The following is a 27,332-nucleotide window of genomic DNA, read 5'->3' as shown; positions in this document are numbered from 1 at the left end:
TTGAACCACTGGCTATGGGTTTAAGTGCTGAAATAAGCGATGCTGGTTGTTTCGCGAAGCCAAGTTCCTCATCCACGTATTACAGAGCTGACATTTGGGAAATCAGATGCACATGTAGCCCTTATGGACAGACCCTGCTTTGCATGAGCTTTGAGCTAAAATTTGCATTGCCAGGCATCTCACTTCTTCTTGTCATTGTGATTGACTCATTGGCAGTGCCTGTCATGGCCTTAACTGGAATTAGCTGCCACCCTGTCTCCCAAAGGCTCAATCACAGCTCTCCAGCACCTTCTTGCCCTCTGCTGCCAGCCTACCCTGCAATCACTCTGGCAGTAAGAACGATTTTGTATTGGTGTTCCCATCTCCCCCCATAGAGTTGCCTAGCCCTGTCCTCTCAGCCATGGAAAAGCTATTTCCAAACACAGGAGCAAAGAGGAAGATTTTCAGCAGCTGTAAAGCTCCGCTGTTCCTGGGAGGTGCTCTGTTGATGCCAGCTGCCAGGGGTGTCTCGGTTATTTTCACTGATGATGGGGTAATTATATTTAAATTAAGGGGGCAAAGGGATTATCTTTAAGCTAACACACTGAATGAGTACTGCCCTCTTTCTCACTGCACAGAGGTCCCTCATGATCACAAACAGCTCCTTTCCCCTCAGTAGTCACTGTACAGAGTGGAGCTGACTGCATTTAACAGGCCAGTGTGCTCCAAAGTGGGGTTTGCATGAGAGATACAATGCCTAATCCCAGCCCAGTAAATACATACTGTTTGATGTGCTTTGAGCAGTCTTTTGCACATGAGCATGGCAATGAACAGCAAGAGCATCCATAATTATGGTGCTACTGCCCTTTGTACTGAGTTGGTGCCACGAGGCCAGGCAGTTGACCTGCCTCCCGCAGACCAGAGAGGGTCAGAAGCCACTGGTACTTACACTGTATGCTGTGCCCAGGCAAACATTTGGGTTAGAAATGTCTGTACTCACTGGCCATGTGGAACAGAGATGTATCGCTGTTGTGCAACTGAAGGGCAAAGAGACATCCCCCGGCACTCATGCTGCTCAGGATCTGCCTGCAGCACAGCTCAGCACTGTGTTGCTGGGCTGTCAGGGGGCACAGCTGAAGGCCTTGTCAGCCTCACAGCAACACGGGCAGCTCAACCCTAAGTGGAGTAGATGGGACAGAAGGTCCCTATCACAGCCATTGATGTGCCCAACCAAACCCTACTCCCCTGTGTGAGACACTGCATGTCAAGTCTCTCTTTCATAGACTTCAGCAGAAAATGTGAGAAGCAGGAAAGCATCACCTGTGCCAGCTGCAGGAGGATTAGGAGACCTGCCCAGTATGTGTGAGAAGCCAATAGCAGAGTGAGAAGTAAATGCATGATGAGTGACTCAGGCTCCAGGCTGGCCCAGCCCAAGGGGTGTGAACCTGCATCAGCTCCTGAGCAGCTCCATTCCACCCAAGGAACCTCTTGCCATCGTCCCATCAGGACTGATGTGCTGCCAGAAACCAGAAACAGCATTCTGAAGAAGAAAAAAAAAAAGGAGGGGGGAAATCGTGCTGTATCAATGCATTCTGGTATGGGTATTTTCAAAACAAAATGTTTCTGGTCTTTGCTTGGAAAAGGTTTTTCAGCTGTGTTTGTATGCAAAAGTGCTGATTACATTTGTTACAATGGAAGAAGTCCAAATCAAAAGGAAAGGAAATAAAACACTGAAAGAGACAACAGCCTGGAGAAAACAGACAGCAAAGAAATCCCAGCTCTTTGTCTGCAGATAGATCTGAAACGACCAATGGGTTTTTCCTTCGGTTCTCAGGTTTGCCCTGAATCCAAATGAAAGCTAATTCTGGTATAGCTGACTTCTGCAAAGAGAAAACATCCATTTTTTATGCTCTTTTTATACACTCCCTAATGCTCTGCCTGCACGTGATGCAGCCAAACAGGAATTGTAGAGAGAGAAAATTTTCATAAACACAGAAAATAAATTGCACACGAACATTAAAGCAAAGCTGGTGCATTGTTAGCAGTGCTTTTACAGAGCCTTGATATTTCCTGAAGACTCTCATGGGTCCACAATCTCTTCCACCACATCAATCCCAGTATGTTGTGTGCTCATTAGCTCAAAGAGCATGCTCACATTTACGGGTTTGAGATGGGCTTGTGGGTTGGGAGTGGCACACTGAGCTCCATTCCCTAAGATGGGATATTCACCATGTACCATCAGACATTATGCTAATTTGGGGTGAGTGGTTGCTGGAGGGCACAGACCCATACTTAGCCTGCTATGGAGCTCCTTGCTGCAAGTCTCAGCCCTCCCGGCGTGGCACGTGCTGATGCAGGCTGCCCATTGGCAACATTTTCCAGAAGTTTATCATCTCCTGTGTTAAAAAAAAAAAAAAGAACTCTTATCAGTCAAGCTCAGCTCGGCTTTTCAGATTTCCGGTAATTCTTGGGGCATTTTGAACCTCCTTAGCTCCCAAACAAGGATGATATGAGCCACAGCCATAGCCACTGCTCTGAGAGCAGCTGATGTTGCTTATTGTGTTCTGGGGGTCACTACTGGAGGCTGAGGGCTCCCACCACTAACACCCAGGAGAGGGGCCCATTGCACCAGCCTCATCCAACTCAATGGAGGTATGAAAGGCAGAGAGGCACCAGTAGGAGGTGATTCATCCTTTTCCAAACTGGGTATCTCAGGCTGCTGCTGTGAGTCACCCTGGGAACCACCTCCCTGTCTCTCTCGGCTATAAAAGATGCTTATTTAACCTGCGTGGATCTCATGCATCACTTTAAAATTGCGTTAGTGGGTTGAAACCTGCCCCCTCCATCTTTGCCAGTGACAAGAGATACTTCAGCCCTCGGTTGAGATGAAGGAATTTTGGCAGGGAATTCGTAGAATCACAAGGTTGGAAACGACCTATAAGATCATCTAGTCTAACCATCTTCTCATTACCACTGCTACCACAAGCTACTAAACCATATCTCGCAGTTCTTCATCCAGACGCCTCTTGAACACTGCCAGGGATGGCGACTCCACCACCTCCCTGGGCAGCCATTCCAATACCTGACCACTCTCTGAGAGAAAATGTTTTTCCTCGTGTCTCACCTAAACCTCCTCTGATACAACTTGCAGCCATTTCCCCGGGTCCTGTTCGTTCCCTGAGAGAAGAGGCCAAATCCCTCTTCACCATAACCTCCCTTCAGGAGGTTGTACAGCGCAAAGAGGTCTCCCCTGAGCCTCCTCTTCTCCAGACTGAACATTCCCAGCTCCCTCAGTTGCTCCTCATAAGACCTGTGCTCCAGACCCCTCACCAGTTTCGCTGCCCTTCTCTGGACACGCTCCAGGGCCTCAATGTCTTTCCTGTAGTGAGGGGCCCAAAACTGAACACAATATTCGAGGTGTGGCCTCACCAGTGCTGAGCACAGAGGGATGATCACCTCCCTGCTTCTGCTGGCCACACTATTCTAATCCAGGCCAGGATGCCGTTGGCCCTCTTGGCCACCTGGGCACACTGTTGGCTAAAGTTCAGCCAAGCATCAACCAACACCCCCAGTCTCTTTCCTCTTCACAATCATCCAGCCACTCGTCCATAAGCCTATAACGCTTCAAGGGGTTGTTGTGGCCAAAGTGCAGGACCCAACACTTGGCCTTGTTGAACCTCATCCCATTCACCTCAGCCCAGTGATCCAGCTTATCTAACTCCCTCTGAAGAGCCTCCCTACCCTCAGGCAGATCAACACCACATCCCAACTTGGTGTCATCTGCAAAGTTACAGAGGGTAGGTCATTCATCTAGGTCATCAATAAAGACATTAAACAAGATGGGCCCCAGTACTGACCCCTGGGGGACACCACTTGAAACAGGTCACCAGCTAGACTTAAATCCATTAACCACTACCAGCTGGGCAAGGCTCTCTAGCCAGTTCCTTACCCAAAGGTAAGGATACCTGCCCAGACCACAGGCAGCCAGTTTCCCCAGAAGAAGCCTGTGAGAGACTGCTGTCAAAGGCTTTGCTGAAGTCTAGGTAGACTACATCAACAGCCCTTCCTCTCATCTACCAGTCTGGTCACCCAGTCGTAGAAGGAGATGAGGTTGGTCAAGCACGACCTGCATGAACAAGCACGACTAAGCATGAACCTGTGCTGGCTGGGCCTGATCCCCGGGACATCACACACGTGCTGTGTGATCTCACCCAAGATGATTTGCTCCATTACTTTCCCCAGTACCGAGGTCAGGCTAACAGGCCTATAGTTCCCCAGATCCTCCTTACGGCCCTTCCTGTAGATGGGAGTCACATCAGCAACCCTCCAATCCCCTGGGACCTCTCCAGTTAACCAGGAGTGCTGACAGATGGCCAAGAGCAGCTCGGCAGTCACCCCTGCCAGCTCCCTCAGCACCCAAGGGTGCAGCCCATCCAGTCCCATGGACTTGTGACAGTCCAGATGGAGGAGAAGCTCTCTGACTGTCTCTACCTGAATTGCTGGGGGTAGATTCCGAGTAGCATCCCACACTTCCAGATCAGGGTGTAAAATGCTCGAGGGTAACTGGTCTGGCTATTAAAGGCAGATGTAGAGAAGGCATTGAGGACCTCAGCCTTCCCCTTGTCCTCAGTGGTCGCATTCCTTGCTGCATCAAGTATAGGATGAAAAGTATCCTTGTTTCTTCTTTTGCTGTGATATATTTATAAAAGGATTTTTTATTGTCTTTTACTGCAGTGGCCAATCTGAGTTCAAGTTGTGCTTTTGCCTTCCTAGTTCCTCCCTGCATACCTTAGCTACTTCCTTGTAATCTCCCCAAGTAACCTGTCCCTTCTTGCAGAGGACGTAGACTCTCTTTTTCTCCCTGAGTCTCAACAGTAGTTCCTGGCTCATCCACACTGGTCGTCTACCCCCACAGCTCACCTTACGGCACTCAGGGACAGCCTGTTCTTGTGCCTTTAAGATTTCCATTTTGAGGAGCATCCAGGCTTCCTGGACCCCTTTACCCTTAAGAAGCGAATTCAGGGCAGGTGAGCGCAGCATGGCCTGACATCCTCACCTGCTGGAAGTGGGAGGGCCTTGGAACCTCCATCATAGCTGTAACTTTCCAGGATTTTGACATCACTTACCTCAGTTTCCCAATGATGCACTTCCTGGTGGTCACCCAGGAGCAACGTATCCCAGCATCATTTCTTTGGGATTCAGGGTCAGGCTGAGTCTATTTCAGGTGATCAAATGGCAGCTAAATAGCTATTATCTAGATCATTGCTGCTTAATCCATCAGCTCGAAAAGACAGAAGCACAACAGTAGGGCCATGAGTCTCCCCATCTTCCTGCCTGTCACAATGACCACACACCAAGTGCGGGTCCCAGGCGACCTAGAGAAGGGTGGGCAGCACTGCTGATGGAGCACGAGAGAGCAGGGTTTTGCAAAAAGCTATTTTAGGAGAACCAAAAGAGACAAACCACGTGAGATTAGCAGATGTGTTTGTTACAATGCCAAACTGTCATGTCACAGCTGTTGTCACTCCATTATGAATCCTGCTTGTTCTGCAAAGCGCTATGGTTTTCCATATAGCTTAACGACAAATAAAAGTTTGACAGGTTGCTGTAGTTAAGAATTCTGAGCCAGAGAGGGCTGGGTCAGAAGCAACGGCAGCGCTCAGCAACAAAGAGACCGGATCCACAGCACAGCATTCGTGCGTATACAGGACGCTGAGCTTCACGTATGCCTGAGTTTACAGACATGCACGAGCACAGGGGCTCGCGCTCCCCAGAGCTCAGCGCGCGCCGCAATCAGGTCGGGGGCAGCGCTGGGCTGCAGGGGCCCGCGCTCAGCAGGGGCGGCACGGGAACTGGAGGGGGCGGCTCCGGCAGCAGCACGCTGCACGCCCCGCGTGCTTGGGCCGCGTTGCAGCCGGGTGCGGGCGGGGCCCGGGGCGCGGCGGGAGGGCGGCCCCGCAAACGGAGCCGAAACGCAGAGGCCGGGCCGCGGATTGGGCTAAGCGGGATCACACAAGGCAGGCGAGCCGCCGATTGGCCCTGCGCGGGTCAGGAGCTGCGGGCTGCTGTAAACAGCCGGGGCCGTCACGCTCTGGGAGGCCGTGGGCTGACCGACAGTAACCTCCAGGCAAACTCAGCCTGCCCCACCTCCCCGTTGTTGTTTTTTTTTGTGCACCGTCAGCCGTTGCGGCTGGGCTCAGCCAATGGGCGGGAGCAGCGTGCGCAGGGCTGCACCAGCCGGGGGCCGAACTGCCTGGCGCCAGCCGGGGGGTGGGGAGCGGGGTCGCCGCATCCACGTGTCCGCGGGTCTGGCCGGTGCCGAGGGCTCCCGGACAGACGGAGAGGCAAGGATGCTAGGGGCCGTGCCCGCAGCCCCCCAGGCTGCGCCGCCCGCAGGCTGCGCCCTCGGTCCCTCCCGCCGGTGGGTGCGAACAAGCGGTCGCTTGTTTCCGTGCCCTCTCTTCCCAGCAGCGCCTTAACCCGTCCGAGCCTGGTGGAGGGGAGATCCACAAAAAAGCAGAGTTAGGGTGCGTCGGGGTGGCACCCCGAATTCACAGATCACGCAGAGAAGGGGGAATCGCTTTAAAACACTTCCAGGCAGCGAGCTCAGTGCTGAGCTGGCAGCGCCAGAGGGCCGGAAGGTGTACTTTGGGCAGGGAATTTAATGACAGCCTTGGAGAAAAAGGGAGAGGCAGAGATCTGAGCTCTGCTCTCGTGAAACGCAGGCAGAGGGATCATTAACTTTATTTTTAGGCTTTTCTGAATAATTGGGGTTGGAGATAGGCCTTCTGTGTCGCTTGTTTTCAGAGGGTTGTGCTGAATGAGAAGAGTGCTGGATATGACAAGCAGCAGCACTTCGCCAGCCCAGAGCAGCCATGCAGCCCCCATTGTGCCCCCCCGCCCTGGGGCAGAGCACTGCGGCCGGAGCTCAGCCTGGGAAGCTGAGCATGGGCCTTTTGTGCCCAGATCCACACGCTGTGTGCAGGGCCGCAGTGCTTCCGTGCTGTGTGCACCCGGCATCCAAGTGCAGCAAGTTGGGCCTACGCAGCATGGGCCTCACTCCCCATTTCTGTCTGAAGGGTGCTTGGGTGAGGCAGGAGAGAAGCAACCAGCAACTAAAGCGATATTTGGTGGGGGGATTGCCCCTTTTTCTTTCACTTCCCTCCAGCTTCTAAAAGTGAGGGGGAGAGCAGGGCCGGCAGCAGCAGGAAAATTCCCCTGGCCGAGGTGAATGAACTCGTGTGACGTGGGGCCGGGCTGCCGGTATTACGTGTTGTGCCGCATGCACGGCTGGCGGCCGCGGGTGCTGGCAGAGGGCCCGGCTGGGTAACCTGCAGTAACCCGCGGCGCAGGCAGCCGGCAGCAGGCCTGCAGGGAGGGAGCAGCCATCATGAGCTGCTCGCTCAGCACCCTTACGGAGGCAGAGGGTGATCTCCCCTTCCTTGCCAACAGTGGGAGGGAGCAGGACTGAGGATTGGCATCTTCTAGCCCAAGCACACAGAAGATCCCGCTTTGGCAGGGACCCATGAGGACTGCTGAGGCCAGCTCAGCAAAAGGCGTGGGTGACAGTGTGCCTCCTAAGTTTTCGTGCTTAGTCCAGTCCCGCTCGTCACGCTGGAAGTCCAACAGGTCTTAAAGTAACATTTTTATTATGAACAAATAAAATTTCAGATCAGCACAACCAGATGTCTGTTTCCATATTAGTAGAAATTATTTCAAAAAGTTGTGTTTTTTTTTTTTTTTTCCTTTTCCAGTACACAAAACAGAGAGATACTACTATGCAGAAATCCCTAAGCTGTGAAAAATTGTATCCTACTCTCAAGTGACAGAGCTCAGGCAGCGTGCAGGTTCAGCTCTCCAGTCCTTCCCCAAGCACCCAACACTTGCTCTCTGTGATACCACCGGGATTGGGAACGGGCCTGGAAAGTGCTTCCTCCAGCATCAGTGTGCACATGGTGCGCTGCTGCCTCCCTCCCGCTCCCTGTGGGCAGCGTGCAGCCCTGTGCAGGGAAACTGAGGCATGACATGACACTGTCCCAGATGGCACAGCAGGCAGGTGCTCACCTGGGCTCAGGGAACGGCTCTGCTGCCACCTCATCCGCTTCTACCTCTCACAGACTCATTTACAGTGAACATACAGACAATGCATCCAGGATACAAACATGCCACCAAAAATATATATATATATATATATATCAAACAAAAGTCTACCTAAAATGTTCTATCTGTTTCTTAATCTAACAAAAATTTCTAACTCAAGTACATTCAAAATCACCTGCACCCACAGTTCAATGTAGGCAATTAAATAATTAAGAAACCCCTCAAATGTTCATAATTCAGCAAAAAAAAATCCCAAAAAACCAACAAAACAAAAAACAGCAAACAGCTGTCAATACTTCTATGTATATTAAAGGAAGATTTAAGGCACCCAGAGATATTTGCCAATCCACCTTGAAAGTGACTGGGCAAACACCAGGACTGTTTGGTTACTGTTCCTCAGCTTCCACCCTAATTCCAAATTCTGGACCCAAATCAGCACTTGAAATTCAAAAGGAACCCTTGGTGTCAGTCAGGCCCTGCTTTCTCTGCTGGGAGGACGTGAGCTGTTGCAGCATGTCATGCACACTTATCTGCCACAGGGTATGTCGTGCCGCAGGCTGAGGGCACCAAGAGCAAGTAATCGCTCTCCTCACCTTCCCCCCTTCACAGGACTGTCTGGAGCACCTCATCCTCTCTGGAGACTTTAAGGAGTTCACAGGGGTTTGGTGAAGGCAGCCCACAGTTGTAGAGCTAAGGGTGTTTCTCCCCTTTGACCCCAACAAAGCAGCAGGGCTGTAAGGATGTTGCCTTTAGTCTGGTGCCGCTACCTTTGGGATGCTGTGAGCTCCACGTCACAGCCCTCAGCTGGAGATCACATCAGCCCTGGTACCCCAGAGCAGAAGGGTCCTACTGATGAGCAGTGACAAGGATGCGGCAGGGAGGGGAAAGGAGAGGAGAGTCCTGAGCTAAAGAGAGTTACAGAGAGCATTGCAAAGCTGTCCTGATTCCCACATGTCTCGGAGCAGCAAAGCCGCAGCAGCTGGCTGCGGGGAGGCTTGCCAGGCTGCTCTGTAGGGAGCGTGGCAAGGGGCCAGGCAGATGAGCTGCCCCCAGAACCAGGGGGATGCCGCCAATCTGCTCCAATGTTACCCCTTCCTGTCACCTCTTATGCTTTCCTCCCGTTCCATCCATGTGTTTAAGCAACATAATTGATACTATTGCTGCAACTAATTGCAAAAATAAAAGTGGATAATGGTGAGGGAAGCTGAGGAGGAAAAAAAAAAAAAGCACATTCAGCCTGGTGAGGGGCCACTGTGCCCACGATCCAACTGCCTGAACTCCTGCTGCAGTCTGTGCAGCTTACAGGAAACAACACCCACAGGAACTTCTTTTTCCCAACACGCCCTTCAGCTGCCTGCCCACGCTGTCTCAGGCCCGGGTGATATAACCGACCTTTGCGCTGCCTCACCACCCGCGCTGCCTGCATAGCGGGACAGCAGCTTGCTCACCAGGCTGAGCAGCAGGCTGGCAGTCACAGGGGGCCAGGAAACAAGCCAAGGGGCTAAGGAGGAGCTGCGTTCTCTTCCTGTGTTCTCTAGAGAGTGCATCCCCATCCCTCAGGGAGCTGGGGACTGCAAAACCCCCTCAGCTCCTTGCCACCTCGCTCCATCTCAGTGTTTGTCAGGCACTTGTTAATCGAGAGCCCATGCAGAGGGAAAGACATGCTTTGTAGGTCTTCCAAGATGTCCTCACACCTCCTGAGCACACAGGTGCTCCCTCGCCATACCAGCCATATCTCCTGTGTCCCTGCACCCAGACCCTGGGGCACACAGAGACAACAGGACATCGATGGGGACACTGTTCCTCCAGCATGTAAAGCAGCTTAATACAGTGGTGAAGCTTTGGTTTACATCCTTCTCCCCCTCTCAGTTTTGGCACATCCTATTTGCTGGCAAAATCTTGGCTGCACCCAACAAAACCACCCAAGACCTGCCTGGAGCTCTCAGACACCTTTGGGGCTCTCCTCCCACCACCAGAGGGCTGAGAGGTGGGGAGGAGACCACTCCCCACACTCTGCACCCAACAGTAAGGGAAAGGGACAGGGCTGCTTATCCCAGACAGCAGTTTAGCCATGCCAAGCATCAGCAGCCCTTCAGAAAGGAGGGACAGAGGAAGGAGAGGTGGGAATTTTGGGGAGATGGTCACACTGACTTTGGCTTAACTCTTCAGCTGGATGGTATGGGCATCCCTCAGCACTGTGGTATGCAGAGGGCTGCAATGCAGAGGGCTGCTTCCCACCAGCTCCTCCACCTGGGGAGGCAGGGATGAAGTAAAGCAGAAGACAGGGCAGAGGAATTAGAAATGAGAACAAAAAGGGACAGGGGAGGGGGAAAGGGGTAGCCTGGTGTTACAGAGGCAGAGCTCCAGGTCTTAAATACATCACGTAAAATACACCATGGAGGAGGTTAAAACTCATTATCATTATCGTAAGCAAACTGGTAGCATTATTCAGTAGTTAGTAAACAGAACATTAAACCTTTGTCCAGCGTGTTCAGAGGGATCAGGAAAGGAGAAAGGGAGAAAAAGGAGGAAGGAGAGGTGTGGATGTGTGTGCGAAGGGGAGTAGGAACTCAGCCGCTCTTGTGACTCCCATCTCCAGTCCGCATTTTCCGGGCCAAGATGACCTCTTTGGAGACCTTCTTGCGATCGCTGGCCAGCCCCAGGAGGCACATGAGGTCGATGAAGGCTGTGGTTAAATTGAAGCGCCAGCCAAACTCACTGGTGGAGTAGTCGTAGGGGAATGTATGGTGGTAGTTGTGGAAACCTTCTCCTGCAAAAAAAAGACCGAAGAGAAGATAGGAAGAGCTCTAGGCTAGGGCCCCTTTCACTTGGCCCAAACACCACAACCCTCCAACAGGCTCTGGATTGGTTCTAGGTTGCTCTCTCCTCTCAGCGCAGTTTTTCCTCTGTGAATTTGCCCCATTTCATTTGGAAATAGTCCAGCACTAGAGGAAGCCTGTGCTGGCCCAAAAGAGGTGATGACAGCCAGAGAGGACTTATGAGACTTTGGCAGAAAATGAGCATGCAGCCAGGAGCCTATAAAACTTCTTGTTCATAGACTGCACCAATAAACTGGGGGAATCCTAATGGATTTTCCTCTGCCACAATAAGACACCTTCTACTATAGGTTGAGCTACCTGACAGACCTGCATCAAGTCCATGACAAACCAAGAGAGGCCAATTAACAGTCCTAATGCCAAAATCGAAATGGTGTTTCCAGATGGGAGCAATGCAGAGAGACCTCCACTAAGCAATCTACATAAGCCAGTTATCTTCTGCTCTAGAGAGTGTTAAGGTGGGCTTCAATTACATTGCCTGGACTCCTGCTCCTACCCCCTGGCTCTCTGTAGTAAAAATCCCTCTCTACTAAAACCTTAAGAATAGATCTTTTAGTGATGGAAATCAGTGCAGCAACTGTAATATACAGGGATGTACAGCAGCTGAGATTTGAGTTTAGGGGAACACATATGGGCAAATGCTAGGATATACTTTTCTTGATTCTCAGAATTTGGGAAAATGCACGAGATCTGGCTTGTCTCATCTTCTAGTAGCCCCAAATCACTGGCCACACTAAGAGCACATCCAAATACGCATCTGCTGGTTTTTAAGATGATAAATCTAAGAGAGATAAGCTGAGACTGCGGAACAAATTTTTTGGTCTGGTAAACAGGGCAGAGAGACCTTGGAACAAGGTAAATAAAAAAACTGCTATTGAGATAAGGAGGTGCTAAGTCTAACAGAGTCTTTTCCAGGCTGCAGAGAGGCTAGTGGAAGCTGATAACCCCACTGCCCTTATGTACTCACTGACTAGACCGGGAAACATGTCCACATACAAAAGCTGCAGGGCAGGAGAGGAATGATGTAGGGAAAATGAGGACACCTGGATTCACAGAAATCTCCATAAACAGCTGCAGCACCAGCAGTGAAAATCATGGATGCTGAACGTACCTAGGGCCCCCACGCTGACCAGTGGGTTCTCCCGTGGGTTGATGTTCTGATCATACGGCCGATTGCCAAACATGTGAGCAGCACTGTTCACTAGCCAGGTGGCATTGAGCCCTAAGGTGTAGCGCAGGATGGCTGGAATGAAGAAGCTGATGATGATGGATTCATCCCAGAAGTACCAGGGCACTACAGTGGGCAGCGTGAAGCACAGCAACACCACCGATGGCTTGTAGTATCTGGAAAAGAAGGGACCAGGAGGAAACTGTTCAGTGGCAGATGCAGGGCTGGTTCAGTCCTCCCTTGGGAGATTTTTTTGTCTGAGTCATACAGGGAAAATCAAGTGCAGAAATATCTCAATGCTGAGTCCCATATATTTTACCCTGGGTGCACAGAAGCCCTTGCTGGAGACTTCCGAGTCTTACCTCTGAGCAAGAGACGTGGACTAAACTCCTGCCACACATATGTCCCAGCCACACATATGTAGAAATGTCCCCATCACAGTAAGTCCAGACACCAATTGCTGCCTTTTTCCTGATCTCCCATTTATCCCTTAGCTATGCTGGTCTCTATAAGGCAATGCCACATTTGCAGAAGGTTCCACGGAAAGTCTGTTCTCCAGCTCTAGCCAAGTGCTGCATCTCCTCCTTGCACTTGGCCCTGTCTGCCAATACCCCACAGACAAATGCAAGCAGAGGATGCTTGCCCTGTTCAAATAGCTGAGCATACTGGGTCTCTCACACTGGAAGGATAGGAGTAGGGGAAGCTGAGCCACTCTGGTGATCCACAAGCAAAATTCACAAAAAGTAGGAGAGCAGCCCTGGTGACAAGCTCGTCTTCTCCAAAGGTGAGCCCCAGTACAGCCCCAGACAGATGACAGACACTCCACACAGGAGGCACAAATGAATCAAGACTGTCCTTAGTGACTGCCCCTCTCGTGTCCCCATTTTCAACTCGTCTTTCATCTCTTTCCAGCAGACCGATGGGAGGGAGGCAGAGGCATGACCTGGAACATGAACCACAGTTTCTCCAGGGATGGCCCAGAGGCACGCATAGGTGGGTTCTGGGTCAGCCCAGGCAGCAGGGGGATTGTGGGCAAGCAGGCAAGAAAATGGCTTGTGGTAAGAAACTCAGCCCATGAGTGAGGTGCTACAAGGCTGCAAGGTGAGAAAGGGGTGTGGGAGGGCTGGAACCCTGGCACCAGCCTCTAAATGCTTCCTATAGAAGAGGCACAGCTGACTTCTCACAGAGCTCATCCCATGGCAAAGCCTCAGGCAGACCAAGGGCTCACATTCCTCACATGACATCCCACCTCCTTTCACAGTCCACCAAAGGAGCTCCCTAGCTCGCTTATGGGGTTCCCACTCTATCCCACACCCCACTACTTACCTCCGCTGGAACATCACCACTTTGTCAGCCTTTAAGTCACTCAGGTCCAGCTTCTGGCCCTTCTCTATGACATCTGGGTGTTTGCGTACCAGCAGCCAGCCGATGTGGGAGAAGAAGAAGCCCCGCATAGCATTGTGAGGGTCTGCATCTGTCTCAGAGAACTTGTGATGGACACGGTGGTCCCGGGCCCACTCATAGATGTCATTCTGCAAGGCAAGATGAGCAGAAACTTAGGGCTAAGGCTTGAGATGCTCCCTTCAACGTTACAAAAGGGCCTACAAAATCCTGTTGACGTGAATGTGTATTAGTCGTTCTGTCTTTCTTTAGGATGTGAGGTTTTTGACTTTTAAAGCAGAGGTTGGATCTTCTTTGTTCTTTAGCATCTGCTTCTTTTTTCTTTTTAATTCTTTTACTCTCTTTTGTTGTTGTTTTTAATTAGTTAATTTTAGATCTTGGTTTGCACATCCTCTACAGCATCACAGGCTTTGACTGGTTCTGTTTGTTCCCCCACCCCACAACACCCAGTCCTAACTGGCCAGTTCATGCCTCCTCCCTCACACAGCACGCACTGGTCTCTTGACCATGTCCCTAGAGCTGCCAGTAGGTATTGATCAACCTGCCCCTTCACTCTACAGTGACATTTTCCATGGGTCAGCCTGCCTTACTTTTCCTGGGATTGCCAAATCTGTTTGACTTGGGGGCAATCCTTTTTTTAAACTTTTTTTTTTTAATTAAGCAATCTTAAAAGATTTAGAAATACACAACTTCAATGAGAGTTACCAAAATTTGCCCATTCATTTTGAGCTAGGAAATCAATATGGTTTGAAAAATGTCAAAGCTTTCATCATTTGTATCACAAAACACTTGCTTTGGCCACTTTTAAGAATAGATTTCAATGAGCCTGTACTCATTCCTCTACAGCAAGATCTTAATTTGCTTAAAGCCATGTATTACAGCATCCTAGAAAGCAAGAAACAGATCTATGCACATCTCTATTTTCTCTGTTTCCTCTGTTAGAGGAGTCTCTGAGAGACTCCTTAATCTCATTACTAACATAGGGCTTCTATGAACTATGCTTTCTGCTGGAGGTAGCAGGCACAAATCTGTAGAGAGGCCAGGCTTTCAAGCTAGAGCACAGTACTATTTTGTCTTTCACACCACGTGTACAAACACATATCAGAGATTTCAAGGCAGAAAACTCAGAATCTTGATCCAAACTTTAGCATATCTCTTTTCTACTGATCTTAGCTTGGGACCAGCCCTAGCTGCAACCTTGACTTTCTTAGGTCAGCAGGCGAAGCTTCAGAGAACCCTCCCTCCTTGGCAGTTTCCAGCTTATAGGCTATAACCAGAGGAGCTTCTGCTGCACTGCAGCTATCTGGTCTTCACAATGGAAGAGCCAGATAGGGCTCAAATTCTCTGAAACCAGAAGCCACAGGTCTTTGATCAGCTGACAGGCATTCTCTGGAGGACCTCAGATAAGACAATCTATGATCTTTTCTGGCTTGAATAGTTACAAGTCCGATTTTAGAGCTGCTGTCAACAACAGGAATGAGGTAAATTGCAAGTAAACCTTCTCTTGATCTCGTTGAGAGTAACTATTAAAAGAAAAAACTCAAGAGGAATGGTATTGAATTTTCAGTAAAACTTTGGATTAGTTCCTACTGAAGCTGGAATATCTGTCTGTCTCATCTTTGTCTATTCCCCATAGCAATAACTCAGCAAATTCTTTCCCTCTTCTGCCCTACAACCATGTGAAGGATGGTCTTTGTATGGGACTGGCCAATACACAGCAACCCAACTCATTCCCATGCTGAGTACTGGACCAGTAGCTGGAATCAACAGCTTGGTCTTTCCTCTTCTTCATGAAAAACTAATTTGGTGCTAACAGAGAATAGGAAAGTGAATGGTGTTTTAGAAACTTTTCCAAGACTGGAGAAAACATTCCCTCCCTTTTCTGATTACACATCAACGATTATATCCTCTATGGCTGCACAATGAACAAAGTGAGACAGTGGCTCTAAAATAGCTGGTCCACTTGGGCTTTACTCTTCTCCCCACACCTCAGCTGGAAAATTACTCAAGGGCAAAGTACCAGCACTTTTCTGTGCACCTTCTTCCAGCAGAAAGTGCTACAGCCTGCCATACAACCCACTATTTCCTACACAGTAGCTATCCTGTATGAAGTCCTCTCTAGTACAGTTGGAGAATGGAGTTCCATTAGAGCTGCTCCACAGCAATAAACAGGAGGGACTGATAATTTTTCTATGCCAATTCAATTAGGGTTTTCACTCTAACTTCTTCAGGGCCATCTCTGCTACTTCATGCAGTCCCTAAGGACTGCCCTGCTTGTTTGCTTTTGCAGATGATGAAGTGCTCTCATGAGTGATTAGGCAATATCCTGAGGAGTTTATCAGCTGCCTCCAAGTCAGTTGGGCCACTCAGAATGGGCCCAAGCCTCTCTCCTTGAAACATCACTGCTCTTGGATGACTCTCTGCAAGCCAGTGGCAGGACTTCAAATTAGGGTTGTTCCTCACAGTCACTATTCCAAAATCAAAGAAGCCTACCCCTAAATGCTCAAGTGCTTGGTCTTTCTGCAGCAGTAGATTCCACAGCCTTGCTCCCCAGTCTGTGCAGATGTGCCCCCCTCTTTTCAGCAGTGCAGAAAGAGGAGGGTGAGGCCACTCAAGTAGCAGGAGAGCACTTGGCACATCCACACCTCCTTCACAGATCCTCCGAAGGCAAGAACTGGAGAATGCACTTGAGGGAAGCGTACATTCCTGCTTTGGAGAGCTTTCCTTTTTGGAGACCTTGGTGAGTAGTCCTTCCCCATCTCATTAGCAAGGTTCATCTCACAGTTACCCTCTGCAGGGGCAATGTGAAGGCAATGAGATGGACTTCAGCACCACAATGTTAGATGGAAAGGGTAGGTTACTTGCTAACAAAAGGCAGTAGGAGAGAGGAACCAGTCATCATCTTGTGCCCTGTATCTGAAACACAGACTCAGGGGAGCACTTCTTTCTGAGGACTTGTTTTCACACAAAGAGCAGGTGCTTACCTGGAAGGCCATTGAGTTTGCAATAGTCAAGAAGATACGCAGGGGCAGAGAGGCTTTGTAGGATCGATGGCTCCAGAGGCGGTGAGATCCAGCTGTTATCCCCAGAGCACTCAACACAAAACACAGAATGGCTGGAGAGGAAATGAAAGCATTGGAGCAGTTAGAGCAAGTCAGCCTGCACCACAGTTTCAGGCAAAACAACAGAAAGGCAAACCTTCCCTCAAAGCTGTGTATTCAAGAGAAGAACCCATGGAAAGCATATACTAGGGCAGTAATATATCAACTTGAGAGTGCAGTTACTTGAGTACAAAGCATTTTCCCTCATCAGATAGGCTTGGTCTGGGAGGAGGAGAGGTGCATCTAACAGATGCGTCTACCAGGGAGTGGCTTCCCCCGTTCCTCCCATATTTCCCAATCAAAGATTTCACTTCCCTATCTCACCTGTTGTCACTCTTTTGCATTCTTTTAACCTAAAGGTAGTAGATTATGTTAGAGTTATTTAGGAGGACAGCTCAAGCCCATAGTTAGGCTTCTCTTCTGCTCCCTTCCTTAGTCTGAGTTGGCTAGAAAAATATCTAACCTACCAATCTAATGGGAGCTCTAGGAGAAGGGACATTTCCTGCTTTCCCAAAAGATAACTCCATCATTGGCAAAAATTTGCAGATTTCAGCCAATTCACTTAATCCTGCAGACAGCTCCTTATTCCTAGAAGTAGGCCTATTGATAATGATCACCAGTACACTTGACAGTACCATTCATTCCAGCCAAATGGATCTTACCAAGCCTATCTTTAATTCAGAAAATGCTTTGTTAGTAACATGACTAAAATCAGTTCCTTCATTCAGATAATCCAGGGTTTTGACTCTGATTTGAATAATATCGGACTTTGCAGTAACAACTAAACCCACTTCTGGATGTTGCAGACACTTCCTATTAGTGGTAGGAGTGTGACACACCATCATTCTCCCTTGGGCAAAGGCTGCTATGCCCTGCAAAGCAGATTTCATAAAACCTCTGGGTAACCTACTGTGCACATCTTGGCAGCTGAGGTAGATTTCCAAGAATGACAAGCAGTTTAAACCAGAGCTGAGAGCAATACCTCTCCAACCTCTACATACTCTATGAGAAACACCAAACAGGAAGTCCATAGAAAAAAATACAATGGTGGCTTGCAGTGGATGTTGGATCAAGGATGTAGGGGGTAACTTGCTAGGAAAGTAGCCCAGCTCCCCACTGTGGGGCAAGAAAGTGTGAGTCAAGGGTGAACTGGGCATGGAAATGGAACTGTGCAATCTTTCATCATCTTTAACGGTGCTAGAAAGTAAATACCAGGTTAGGTGAGTACAGGCCCTATTTATAGGCTAAGCTCAGGCGTCTCTTTCTCTCACATGCTGTCCTGCAACTAACTGTAACTCCATGCTGCCTTGCATCTTGCCCACATACAATAACTGTACTTTATCTAAGGAGCAGAAGTGTGCTGTGGGAAAGGACCTGGTTATCTGGCTATGCATATATGGCACACAGACTGAAAGAAACCTGAACTCTTCCTGGGGGCTATTAGCTCTGTCAGACATGTACGTCATGACCGTGATAAATGGAACAGGAACAGGATATGGGCAATCAAAAAAAATGTTGGTGAACAGAGGAATCAGTACCCTGATGATTCAGGGGGTTCGTCCCCCTGAACAGATGACTATGACTTAGGGAATGAGCATCTTGCAGGGAACGAAGAAGAGCTTCTCCAAGATCACTCATTAGGATGCGAATTGGAAAGGAAACAGGGAAAGTGAGATGAAGAAGCCTAGGCTTTCATAGCTGCCCTGTCACGCTCCCCCAAATGAAGGACTGAAGAACTCCATCAACTGAGGTTTCAGCATCATGTTCAGTACCATGACATGACAGTGGCTTTGCAGTATAGAATATCCAGAAGACACTGTATTTGCAGCATCCCAGGTGATGTTGCCAATGACCCATTCAAATGAAATACAAAGAATTATGACCACTGGCAATAAAGCGCACTCAGCAGCCCAAAAAAATGAATCAAAAAACATTTCAATTCAGTTGTGCTTATATGACTCAATAGCCTCTACCTCTTTGCGGCTCAGACTGAGACCTCAAGTTATGATGGGAAGCCAGGAATGTGCTAAAGGCATTGTCACCTGCATTCAGCCATCAAGGATGTTTACATGAAGAGCTGTCCCTCCTCCCACAGGTGTCCTTGGGCTTCTGCGTAGAGGGACGGAGGGAAAGCTACAGCTTTAGATTGTTTTCTGTTTGCTTCCCAGTCCAACCTAGCCAGATTGTGAGGATAGCAAACAGTTGCTGCTCTCGGGAGAAATGAATCAATAGTAAGGAAACACATGCAGGCAGCATAAGGGGAACAGTGTTTAGAAGGAGCAATAGGAGCTGCTGTTGCTAAACTTTAACTTCCTTGTCTGGCAAAATCAGAACTTCCTCTCTGCACTCAGCAGAGAAGCACCGTCGCCTGCAAATTTAGCCTGGAGAAGACACTAGGAGAGGTGCTGCCCAAAGCAGGATCAATGGGAAAGCAGAATCAGACTTCTATAAACATTTTGCTGGAGATTTTCAGGCTGTCTGTTGCCTAAATTATCCAGCAAGATTATGGTTCAGAAAAGTATCAATCCTTTATAGATATTTCTGCCACCGCTGCAAGGAGTTGGGTCATCAGGGGTTAACACAACTATCACCATCTGATGTACCTGAGGGCCAGGAAGACAACATGCAAATCATGTTTTGGAGGAGTGAGTAGTGAGAAACTGTCCATCCCCTTTGCATCCATCCCTTCCAGAATCAGTCTGGTAAAGGAAACAAAATCTGCCCACAGTCCCTAGAAATAAATTGTCTGGACCAGATTTTGTCAAATGTAGAGAAGACAGTAATTAAAAAGGGGAGCCAGCAAGAAAGCCATAGCACTGGAAGGGCTCAGAAAGCTTTAAATATGGTGAGCTTTCACCTGATCAACAATCCCAGCTCGTTCTGGGAAGCTCTGTACCAGAAAGAGATCAGGGGATACAATGCACACAGCAATGCAGAACAGCAAACAATGATGAAGGCAGGGCTCGAGAGCTTGGGAGACAAAGAGGAATTAGCACACAGAGAAATGAAAACAAAAGAGGACACAGTCACCAATATAACTGGTTTCAGAGGGACAGAAACATCAAGGAGACATTGGCCTAGATGAAGAGGATACAAGCAGAGGATTGCTCCTTATAAAAAATACAGTAGGGTAGATCAGCTACCTGACACAACAGAGAACATCTGGGACCACAATGATTTTATATTACATGTACATAGCCTCAGGAAGGAATGATCTAAGCAAAGAAACAAACAAAAAACAACAGCTCCAAAACTACAACTGAGAGAGCTGCTCTGCCATGAGCCCATAGCTTGTGGACAAGTCCCTGCTATTCTGTCTTTGTGTGTCAAAGGGGAACTGTTGTCCTTTCCTTGCTGGGAAGGTAACAGCAAGACTATGAGATAACAGTTACAGAGGCTCTCTATGCCCCTTCAAAAAAAGGTAGTGAGCTGAGACAAGAACAGTGCAAGAGACAGCAAGGAGCCTTGTTGAGAAGTCAAATTTATGAAGGAAGCATCCCAGCCCCAGAGATGTGCTGGAAAAGCCTTGTCTGGCCTGCAAAGTGAGAGAAAGGATGGTCCTTTTCCAGAGGATGTGATCTAGGACAGGGAGCTCTCTGAAGCCACTGCAGCTGCATTAACACAGGACGGATCTTCAGCTATCCCAAAACAATGCAGTTCCTCAAATTCCACGTTCTTCCCTTCCCAAGACACTTGTCACTCCAGAAGCCACTGAGGAATCATGCAGTGCCTCACAGTGGCTGGACAGCCACTGGTACTTCACATCAGAGCTGGCTGAGGAAGAGGAGTGACTGGAGTCAGAAAAAAAAGCAGAGCAGATTCCCAAGAAGTGCCATAGTATGCCATACAGGCATCCTGAACAAGCACATGGTTGCAAGGATACTGCCTCACAGACCATTTTGAGGATAAGACGGGGCTCAGCAGAGTGCAAAGCATCATTTACCTTCTGAATGGAGATGCTCAAGCCCACCTGTGTATCTCAGGAGAGGTCAAGGAGATGGGTTGGATGGATTGGAAATAACAGCACATCTCAGCAGACATTAAAATAGTAGGCCCAGCTCAGCTTCACCCTCCTCCTTGCTGTAAAGCCAAAGCTGTTTGGGTGGGGGTTAGATGACTCGGGCTGCCAGAACGCTGCTGTGAGACAGGTCAGCAGCTCCTGCCTGCAGCCAAGAGCTCGGGAAGGGGACACCCCACCACACAGACAGCCCAGGAACACTCCTCCAATGTTGTGCTAAGGCTGCATGTCCTGCCAAGCCCTGCCAGCCCCAGGGAAAAATGCAGCCTGTCCTTGAGGCCTGTCAAGTTTTCACAAGGGAAAGGCCAGCAACGTTTTCTTTCATAACATCCCTGTGAAAGGCCATGCTGACAGTGTGGGAACAGAGAACACTGCCTCTGTTTCTGCAGATGATGTAGCCAGACTCTTGAGTCCTGTGGCATCCAGTGGGCTCATCCCCAGGCGTCTTACTGTGAGATGCTTAAGTAGTTGGGGAAGCACAAAGTCTGGCAGCCTAGGGGGCCATCTCCTTACCAGATGCAATGCTTATAGCTCACAGCTGTCAGGGTGACAGACTGAGAGCATGTGCCACCACGGGTCCCATCCAGCAGGGGCAGCAAGGCAGTGCAAGAGACTTCAAGAGGACCTCACTGGGGCCTGTCCTCCTGGGATGGCCAGAATGCTGCTCCCACCAGAGTACTTCACAGGGACACTGCTGAAACTAAAAGCACTGCTGCCATTCCAGCATGTCTCTGAATATGACTGGGGCTTCCTATTTCAGGATGCTCTGCTTCACAGAAAGGCAAGGGCTGGATGCAATCTCTAGAACTCCCCACTGGGAACGGTTTGGCTTCTTGAACCCTTTGGAAGGTCATATAAAGCCTCATGGAAAGTGAGGCTTCCCAGCAGCTTGGGCCTCAGTCCCAGCTGTCTTTCAAGCAGTCAAAGAAGTTTGGTTCTTGCTCAGGGATAGGTCTCAGAAAAAAAAGGAGCTTCTCCTAGCTACCTTCTGCTTGGTTGTGCTTTCTATTGGAATTTGCTGCCTGGAGAGCTGCTTTTTTATTTTTTGAAAGCTGTCACACTTAATTCTCGGATGATGGAGGCTAATTGTGTTCTCATAAGAATGATACAAGAATAAACTTCTACCCTTAGCACAACTGTATTTTGTCTTTTTCCCCTCACAAACACATGGAGTATCTGTAGACTTACATAGGAATGGTTACTTTGGGCAACAGCCTCTCACCAAATTCCCTATATCTTCTATTCCTAGCCACTCCTGAATGGGCTCTTGCTAATATCTTTCTTTCTAACTTTCCAGGACTGTCATTGTGCTCCATCAAATGTTTTCTGTGCTTCACCTCAGAAGGCGCTGTATTCAGGTGTGTCTTACTCCAAAGTCTAGCAGACTAGAATCGCTTTGTCTAAAGATCTTTTTTTTTCCCACTCAGCATCAGGACTGTTCCTGTGAGGGTTGGATACTCCAGAAGATTGGGCCCCTACTTCTGCCAGTTCCTATAGTAAATGCCTGCCAGGCAGAGGACCTCCATGAGCCAGCAAGGATGCAGTACTGAAGCACGAGGAAAGTTCCTCTCTCTATCTTATCTAATGCCCTTGCAGAGGTTTGCTCTTTAATCATCCAGGCAGTCCCTGTCAAATCCTCCTCCCTCAAAGGAGACACTTGCTAGTGTTTCCTAGCTTGCTATGAAGCTGGCTGAGCATCTTCTAAAAGAAGACCTCCACTTACTTTTCCTTCTTGAATCCTGGAGAGAAAAAAAAATCCCACCCAACAACCACGTTTGCAGATTTTGAGAAACAAGCAGAGAAATGTGCTTACCCCATGCCAGGGTCTGGATCTTTGCAGAAGGGATCATCGTCAGCCCGATTATGGCCCCTAGATGCAGCAGGCTCATGAGGATTATATTCCTCCAGACGTATCGCAGAGGGGGCTTGGGGCCTTCCTTCTCACGGTAGGTTTCATCAAAGAGATCATCTACCATGCCTCGTTCTGCTGCCAAGGTGTCATGATCGACTAAGTCTTTCTCCACAGCAGCATTCCCGTTCTTGGTCACCCGTGAGGTGACAGTGGTGGTGCTGGAAGCTGAGGAGAACTCCTTGGAGAGATGGCAATGGATGTGTTCAAGAAAGGGAAAAAGGGAAAACAAGACAAGAAATCGGTGGTTACAAATGCAAGAATGTAGCGATGGTCTGTGAAAAGGAGAGGGCTTTTTCTTTCTGGGGAGAGGAAGGGAATGGTGGAAACCATGCAAAAAGTAAACAAAAACACTTGAAAGCCAGTATTTTCATCTATCAGTGGTTTGGTGAGTTCTTTTGCAGGCTGCAAGGATTTTTATTTTCCTCCAGTATTATAAGTGGACGGTTTTAAGGTGGGCTTTCAGTCTGGCCTTGTATGCAACCAGCCAAAAATAAAAGAAATCTTGTAAACAAACAAAGAGATGGGGGAGAAATATGATCTGAAATACGATTTTTTTTTTAAATCGTCAGGCTTCTCCCAACCTCCAACGTCTTTGTGTTACCCCAGTAGGGATCACAAGGTAACGGCAGGAAGCTCCTTTGGAAAGCCTCTTTGTGTCCCCACGCCTCCCCATCCCGGCTGGGATGCAACAGGACCTCTCGCCTACACACCAGCCAGCCCCACAGCCCCTGCTTCACAGCTGCTGTTGGGCTCCTTGTCCCTCTCTCACTCTTCACCAGGCAAACTGAGGCACTGGAAGGCAATCCCATGAGCTGAGACCACCAATGCAAGGACAGGAAGGTATAAGAAGCGAGCTCTTTGGATCTGGCTCCCGGCTTTCTCCTGTAACCATGACACAACATTCCCTCTCCACATGCTTGTTTTCCCTGGCACAGTAACAGCCCGCCCGAGCAGGCACGCATGACGAAAAGAGCAGGCAGGACTGACCCTCATGAAACAGGTCACTGAACCCTGAATCACCCATTTCCACCTCCATCCTGACAGCTGCGTGTTTGCTGGCGCTCGCACCCCTTCCGCAGGCCTGAGCCCAAGTGCACGCCTGGGCCTGACCCGGAGATGCTGTGCACGTGGGCTGTGGGTGGTGGGGGTGTGCTGCCCAGCCCTGACTCCATGCCTGGGGGCCGTGGGCTGCGCAGCACAGAGGGCTGGGAAGCAACCCAGAGGGAGCAGGAGAGGCCATGGCTGAGCTCAGAGCCTGCAGCTGCGGGGCTCCCTTCTGAAGAGAAAGCTCTCCAGAATTAAAAGCAGACTGAACCCTGGGCAGCCAGGATATATGAAGGACCACCGCTCCGCCGTGGCCTACTTTCCTGAGGGAAGCATTCAAATTAGGCCAGGCAGCTTACATGGCCACTCCAACTCCTCCCTTTCCCGAGGGCAGAAACTAGAGGGTTACAGACATACCTTCCTATGGGGAGGAGTTGGCAAATCCAGGAGATTCCTCACATCTGGGAAGTGTAATGATTGCTAGGCAGGGAGCCCTCTAAGCTTTTCCTTCCACAACTGAACATACCCTAGCTAGAAAAAGATAAACCCTAGATGCTGCTGAGCGCCCTGCTGCTCCCAGTGTGCCCAGGCACCGCTGTGCTGGCACCGGCCGCCCCCTCATCCCAGCCACTGGCCAACCCTCCCTGCTTCTCTAATTAATGTCACTCTGAGGGTGTGATACTCCAAGCTGCTGGAGAATTCAGAGGCAATCCCGCAAGAAGAGCTGTGAGAAATGGCTTTTCATCCAGAGATTAGGCAAATAAAAATCCTGCCCATTCCAAAATGTCAGATATTCTCATCTGACATTTTGGCAGGAAGGCACAGTTTTCTTCCTTGGCTGGAAGACAATAAACCAAAAAGACCGAAGACTTGTCTATGCAGGAAAAATTCCCAGCAGAGATCTGGTGGTATAATTAGACGGGTAATACTCCCCATATGGACATGCTGCTTCCACAATAAGAATCTGAGGTTGGAACTGCATTTTTCTCCTCTGTGATAGATTATGTCACAGTCAGAGTTACATAGGAGGAGGGAGAGTACAAAGAAAACAGCAGAGAAGGAAAAAAATACTTCTTACTGTGTTGCAGTAGACAAGTGAAGAATTTTACCAACATACTTTTGCTGCTAGAATTACACTGATATAATCAAACAGGTCATTTCTCACATGTAAACTAACCTTAAATCAAAAGGACCATAAAACAGCTGTGAAACAGCTCCATCGTTACAGACCTGTTGGAAAGGATTGGGGTTGGAGGAGGGAGGGAGAAGTGAGCAGCTCTTTAGCTGGAGACCAGGGAAACCAGGAGGAAAAAAAAACCACAGATTTTTATCCTTTCATGGCTACCATGACTCCTGCGGCTCTCACCAAGGAAAATGGGACAGGAACCGATCTGGGGTCTATAGCTGAGAGAGGGAGAGCATCAACTAAATCATCTTTGTGAGCTGTCCCTCCTTTCTGAATGACTTTGCAGCTCTCATGTGCACAACAGATGTGCTCTCCATCTCCACGCCCCCCCACGCACCCTACCAGCATCAAACACTGCATAGGTGATCCTGGCAACCAGCCAGCTGCAGCTCCAAGGTTTTAGCCCAGCGCCCCCAGGGCACTGAATCTCAGGTCCCGTGTATTTTAGTACGTCCAGCGTGATGCAGGGACAGGATTCTTCCCAGCCTCCAGGATATGCCCCAAAGTACACATCAAGAACTAGGAACGTGGTCTGAGCACACTGTCCTTGGCATCCATTTCAGGTGGTGAAAGGAATATAATTATTTACATCACACCATCCCTGGAAGGTCATAACACCTGCACAAAAGGATGGGAAGAGCCACCACGTGCTGGTGACAGGCGAGGCAGGGGGCTGTGGTTTACCTCCCATTCCTCAGCACAGGCACAATGGGGAAGGATGAGAATGTGAGAGCAGGAGTACAGGATCAGCCCCTGCACCCCTGGGGAGTGTGACGGCCGGGAGGCAAACAAACAAAAAAATAAATAAAATCTCAAATGTTCTCTAACTCCACATATCTTCCCAGTGCCGGGTTGTTATTCAGGCTGCCTTCTGCCAAAAATGGGCTGTCTCCCCATTGTATGTTTGCTCGGCTTTGGCAATGCAGACACAGCCATTCATTCCATCTGGGCAGCTGGCCGCTTTCACCTTGCGTCTGTCCTAGAGACGCTCCCTGCTGCAGTACTTGTTTTAAAAACGCTGCGAAGCGAGAGCCCTTTCTTTTCGGAAAATGAATAATAAATACAAGCCACAGCCAGAGCGCTCCACTCCCCAGATCCCCACGACCTCATACCGCAAAGGACTTATCCCCTGCTAGCAGCTTTGGATGGATGTTTTAAAACAAGCCCGTATTTCACGCTCAGTATATTCGAGATCGTTCCCCCCTCGCCAAAGCCTCTCCGGGCGCTGCTCCCAGCGGCAGATGCCGCCGTTTCATTCACCGCCTCCCGAGGGAGGCTGAGCGATGCCCTACGAGCGCAGCGAGCGTCTTCACCTCCCGGCCGAGAAGTGGCCCGCGCCGCCACGAACATACGTGTGCCGCGGACACGCGTGGATGCCCGGGCCGTTCCCCTGAGCAGGGAACAGGACGGGGCGAGGAGCGGACAAAGCCCTCCGCTTACCTCCTCCTGTAGCAAGTGCGCAGGCATGTGGCTGCCGTGTCCCTGTCCCTCGGAGGCGGTGCGCGAATGTCCCCGGTGGCGGCGGCTGCTGCGGGACTCTGGTTGCTGTCGGCCCCTCGCCGGGCGAGTTGTGCGGCTGGGGAGGCGGATGCGGAGGTATTTAAGCGGGGCCGGGCTCTCGGCACCCCGGCCTCCCTGTGACCCTCTGCCCGCTGCGAGATGCGTGGGGTCAGCGCGACGGGCGGCGAGTAGCAGCAGGGGCTTGGCTCTCGGCGTGCCCGGGAGGGGAGGCGGGGCGGGCCGGGGGGCGGGAGGAAGGATGCTGAGGAAGAGGAGGATGGCGAGGGCCAGGCTCTCGCATGATGCCTGGCTATTTTTTTTTTCTTTTTTTTTTTTTTCTTTCCTCCTTTTTTTTTTTTCTCCTTCTTTTTCCTCCCCCTCGCGAGCCGATTGGCTGCGGGAAATTTGGTGCCACCTCGACTTGCCCTCGCCATTGGTTGCTCGCAATCTGCTGTTCGCTCCCCGCGGCGCGCACCCTGCGCGGGTCTGCTGCCGGCGCGCACCGCGGTTCGGCGCACTGCTCTGCTCTGCCCAGCTCTGCTCCGCGCCGGGCTCCGCGGAGCAGCCGCCCCCGGCACCAGGGCTGCGCGGAGCGAAGCAAGAGCGGAGCGGGGACCCTTACCTGGGCCAGCGAATTGGAAGGAAGGCACTTCATTGTCAAGCAGCTGCTCTGTACTGGGAGCTCTATAGAGAGATTTATGTATATGTATTGAAATTGTATGGGTGTTTTTTTGTGGTGAAAAGCACATTCACAAACTATATGTCTGGATCCACATGTATATTTGTGTAGGGGTTTATCTTGATATACACAGTCTGCAAAACGTTGGCTGTAACCTTTAAAATGAATCCTGGGCATTTTCCACCAGCAAACAGTTCTTTCTGGTGGAGGGCAGAAGAAAGTGAAAAGAAATGAAAAGCTCAGTCTGGTATCAGCCAGTTTCCGTAACAACGTTCTCACCAGCCCCAGTAACAGAACCTGGACTTCCTTGTTGCTGGGGTTCTTTACCAGGGAGACGTTTCCCACTAAAAGTGAAGGAGGCCCTCCAGCTGCTGCTTTCCTTGTGGCAGAGCTGAGGCAGCTCTCTC

The 27,332-nt window shown here is 49.9% G+C and overlaps 1 protein-coding gene across 1 annotated transcript; it reads right to left on the bottom strand.

The window, feature by feature from the left end:
- Nucleotides 1-7,611: 7,611 nt before the first annotated feature.
- Nucleotides 7,612-26,464, bottom strand: SCD (stearoyl-CoA desaturase). The gene is made up of 6 exons (XM_052678138.1): nucleotides 26,187-26,464; nucleotides 22,418-22,694; nucleotides 16,470-16,600; nucleotides 13,411-13,616; nucleotides 12,028-12,260; nucleotides 7,612-10,849 (listed from the first exon to the last, which is right to left on the bottom strand). The coding sequence occupies exons 1-6, from the start codon at nucleotides 26,211-26,213 to the stop codon at nucleotides 10,650-10,652; spliced, it is 1,074 nt and encodes a 357-aa protein (XP_052534098.1). The 5' UTR covers nucleotides 26,214-26,464; the 3' UTR covers nucleotides 7,612-10,649.
- Between the last annotated feature and the right edge of the window lie 868 nt (nucleotides 26,465-27,332).

Source organism: Tympanuchus pallidicinctus, unplaced genomic scaffold (assembly GCF_026119805.1).
Source record: "Tympanuchus pallidicinctus isolate F22 unplaced genomic scaffold, pur_lepc_1.0 scaffold16, whole genome shotgun sequence".
Taxonomy (NCBI): domain Eukaryota; kingdom Metazoa; phylum Chordata; class Aves; order Galliformes; family Phasianidae; genus Tympanuchus; species Tympanuchus pallidicinctus.
Note: the sequence above shows the minus strand (reverse complement) of the source record. Positions and strands in the feature narration are given on the sequence as shown.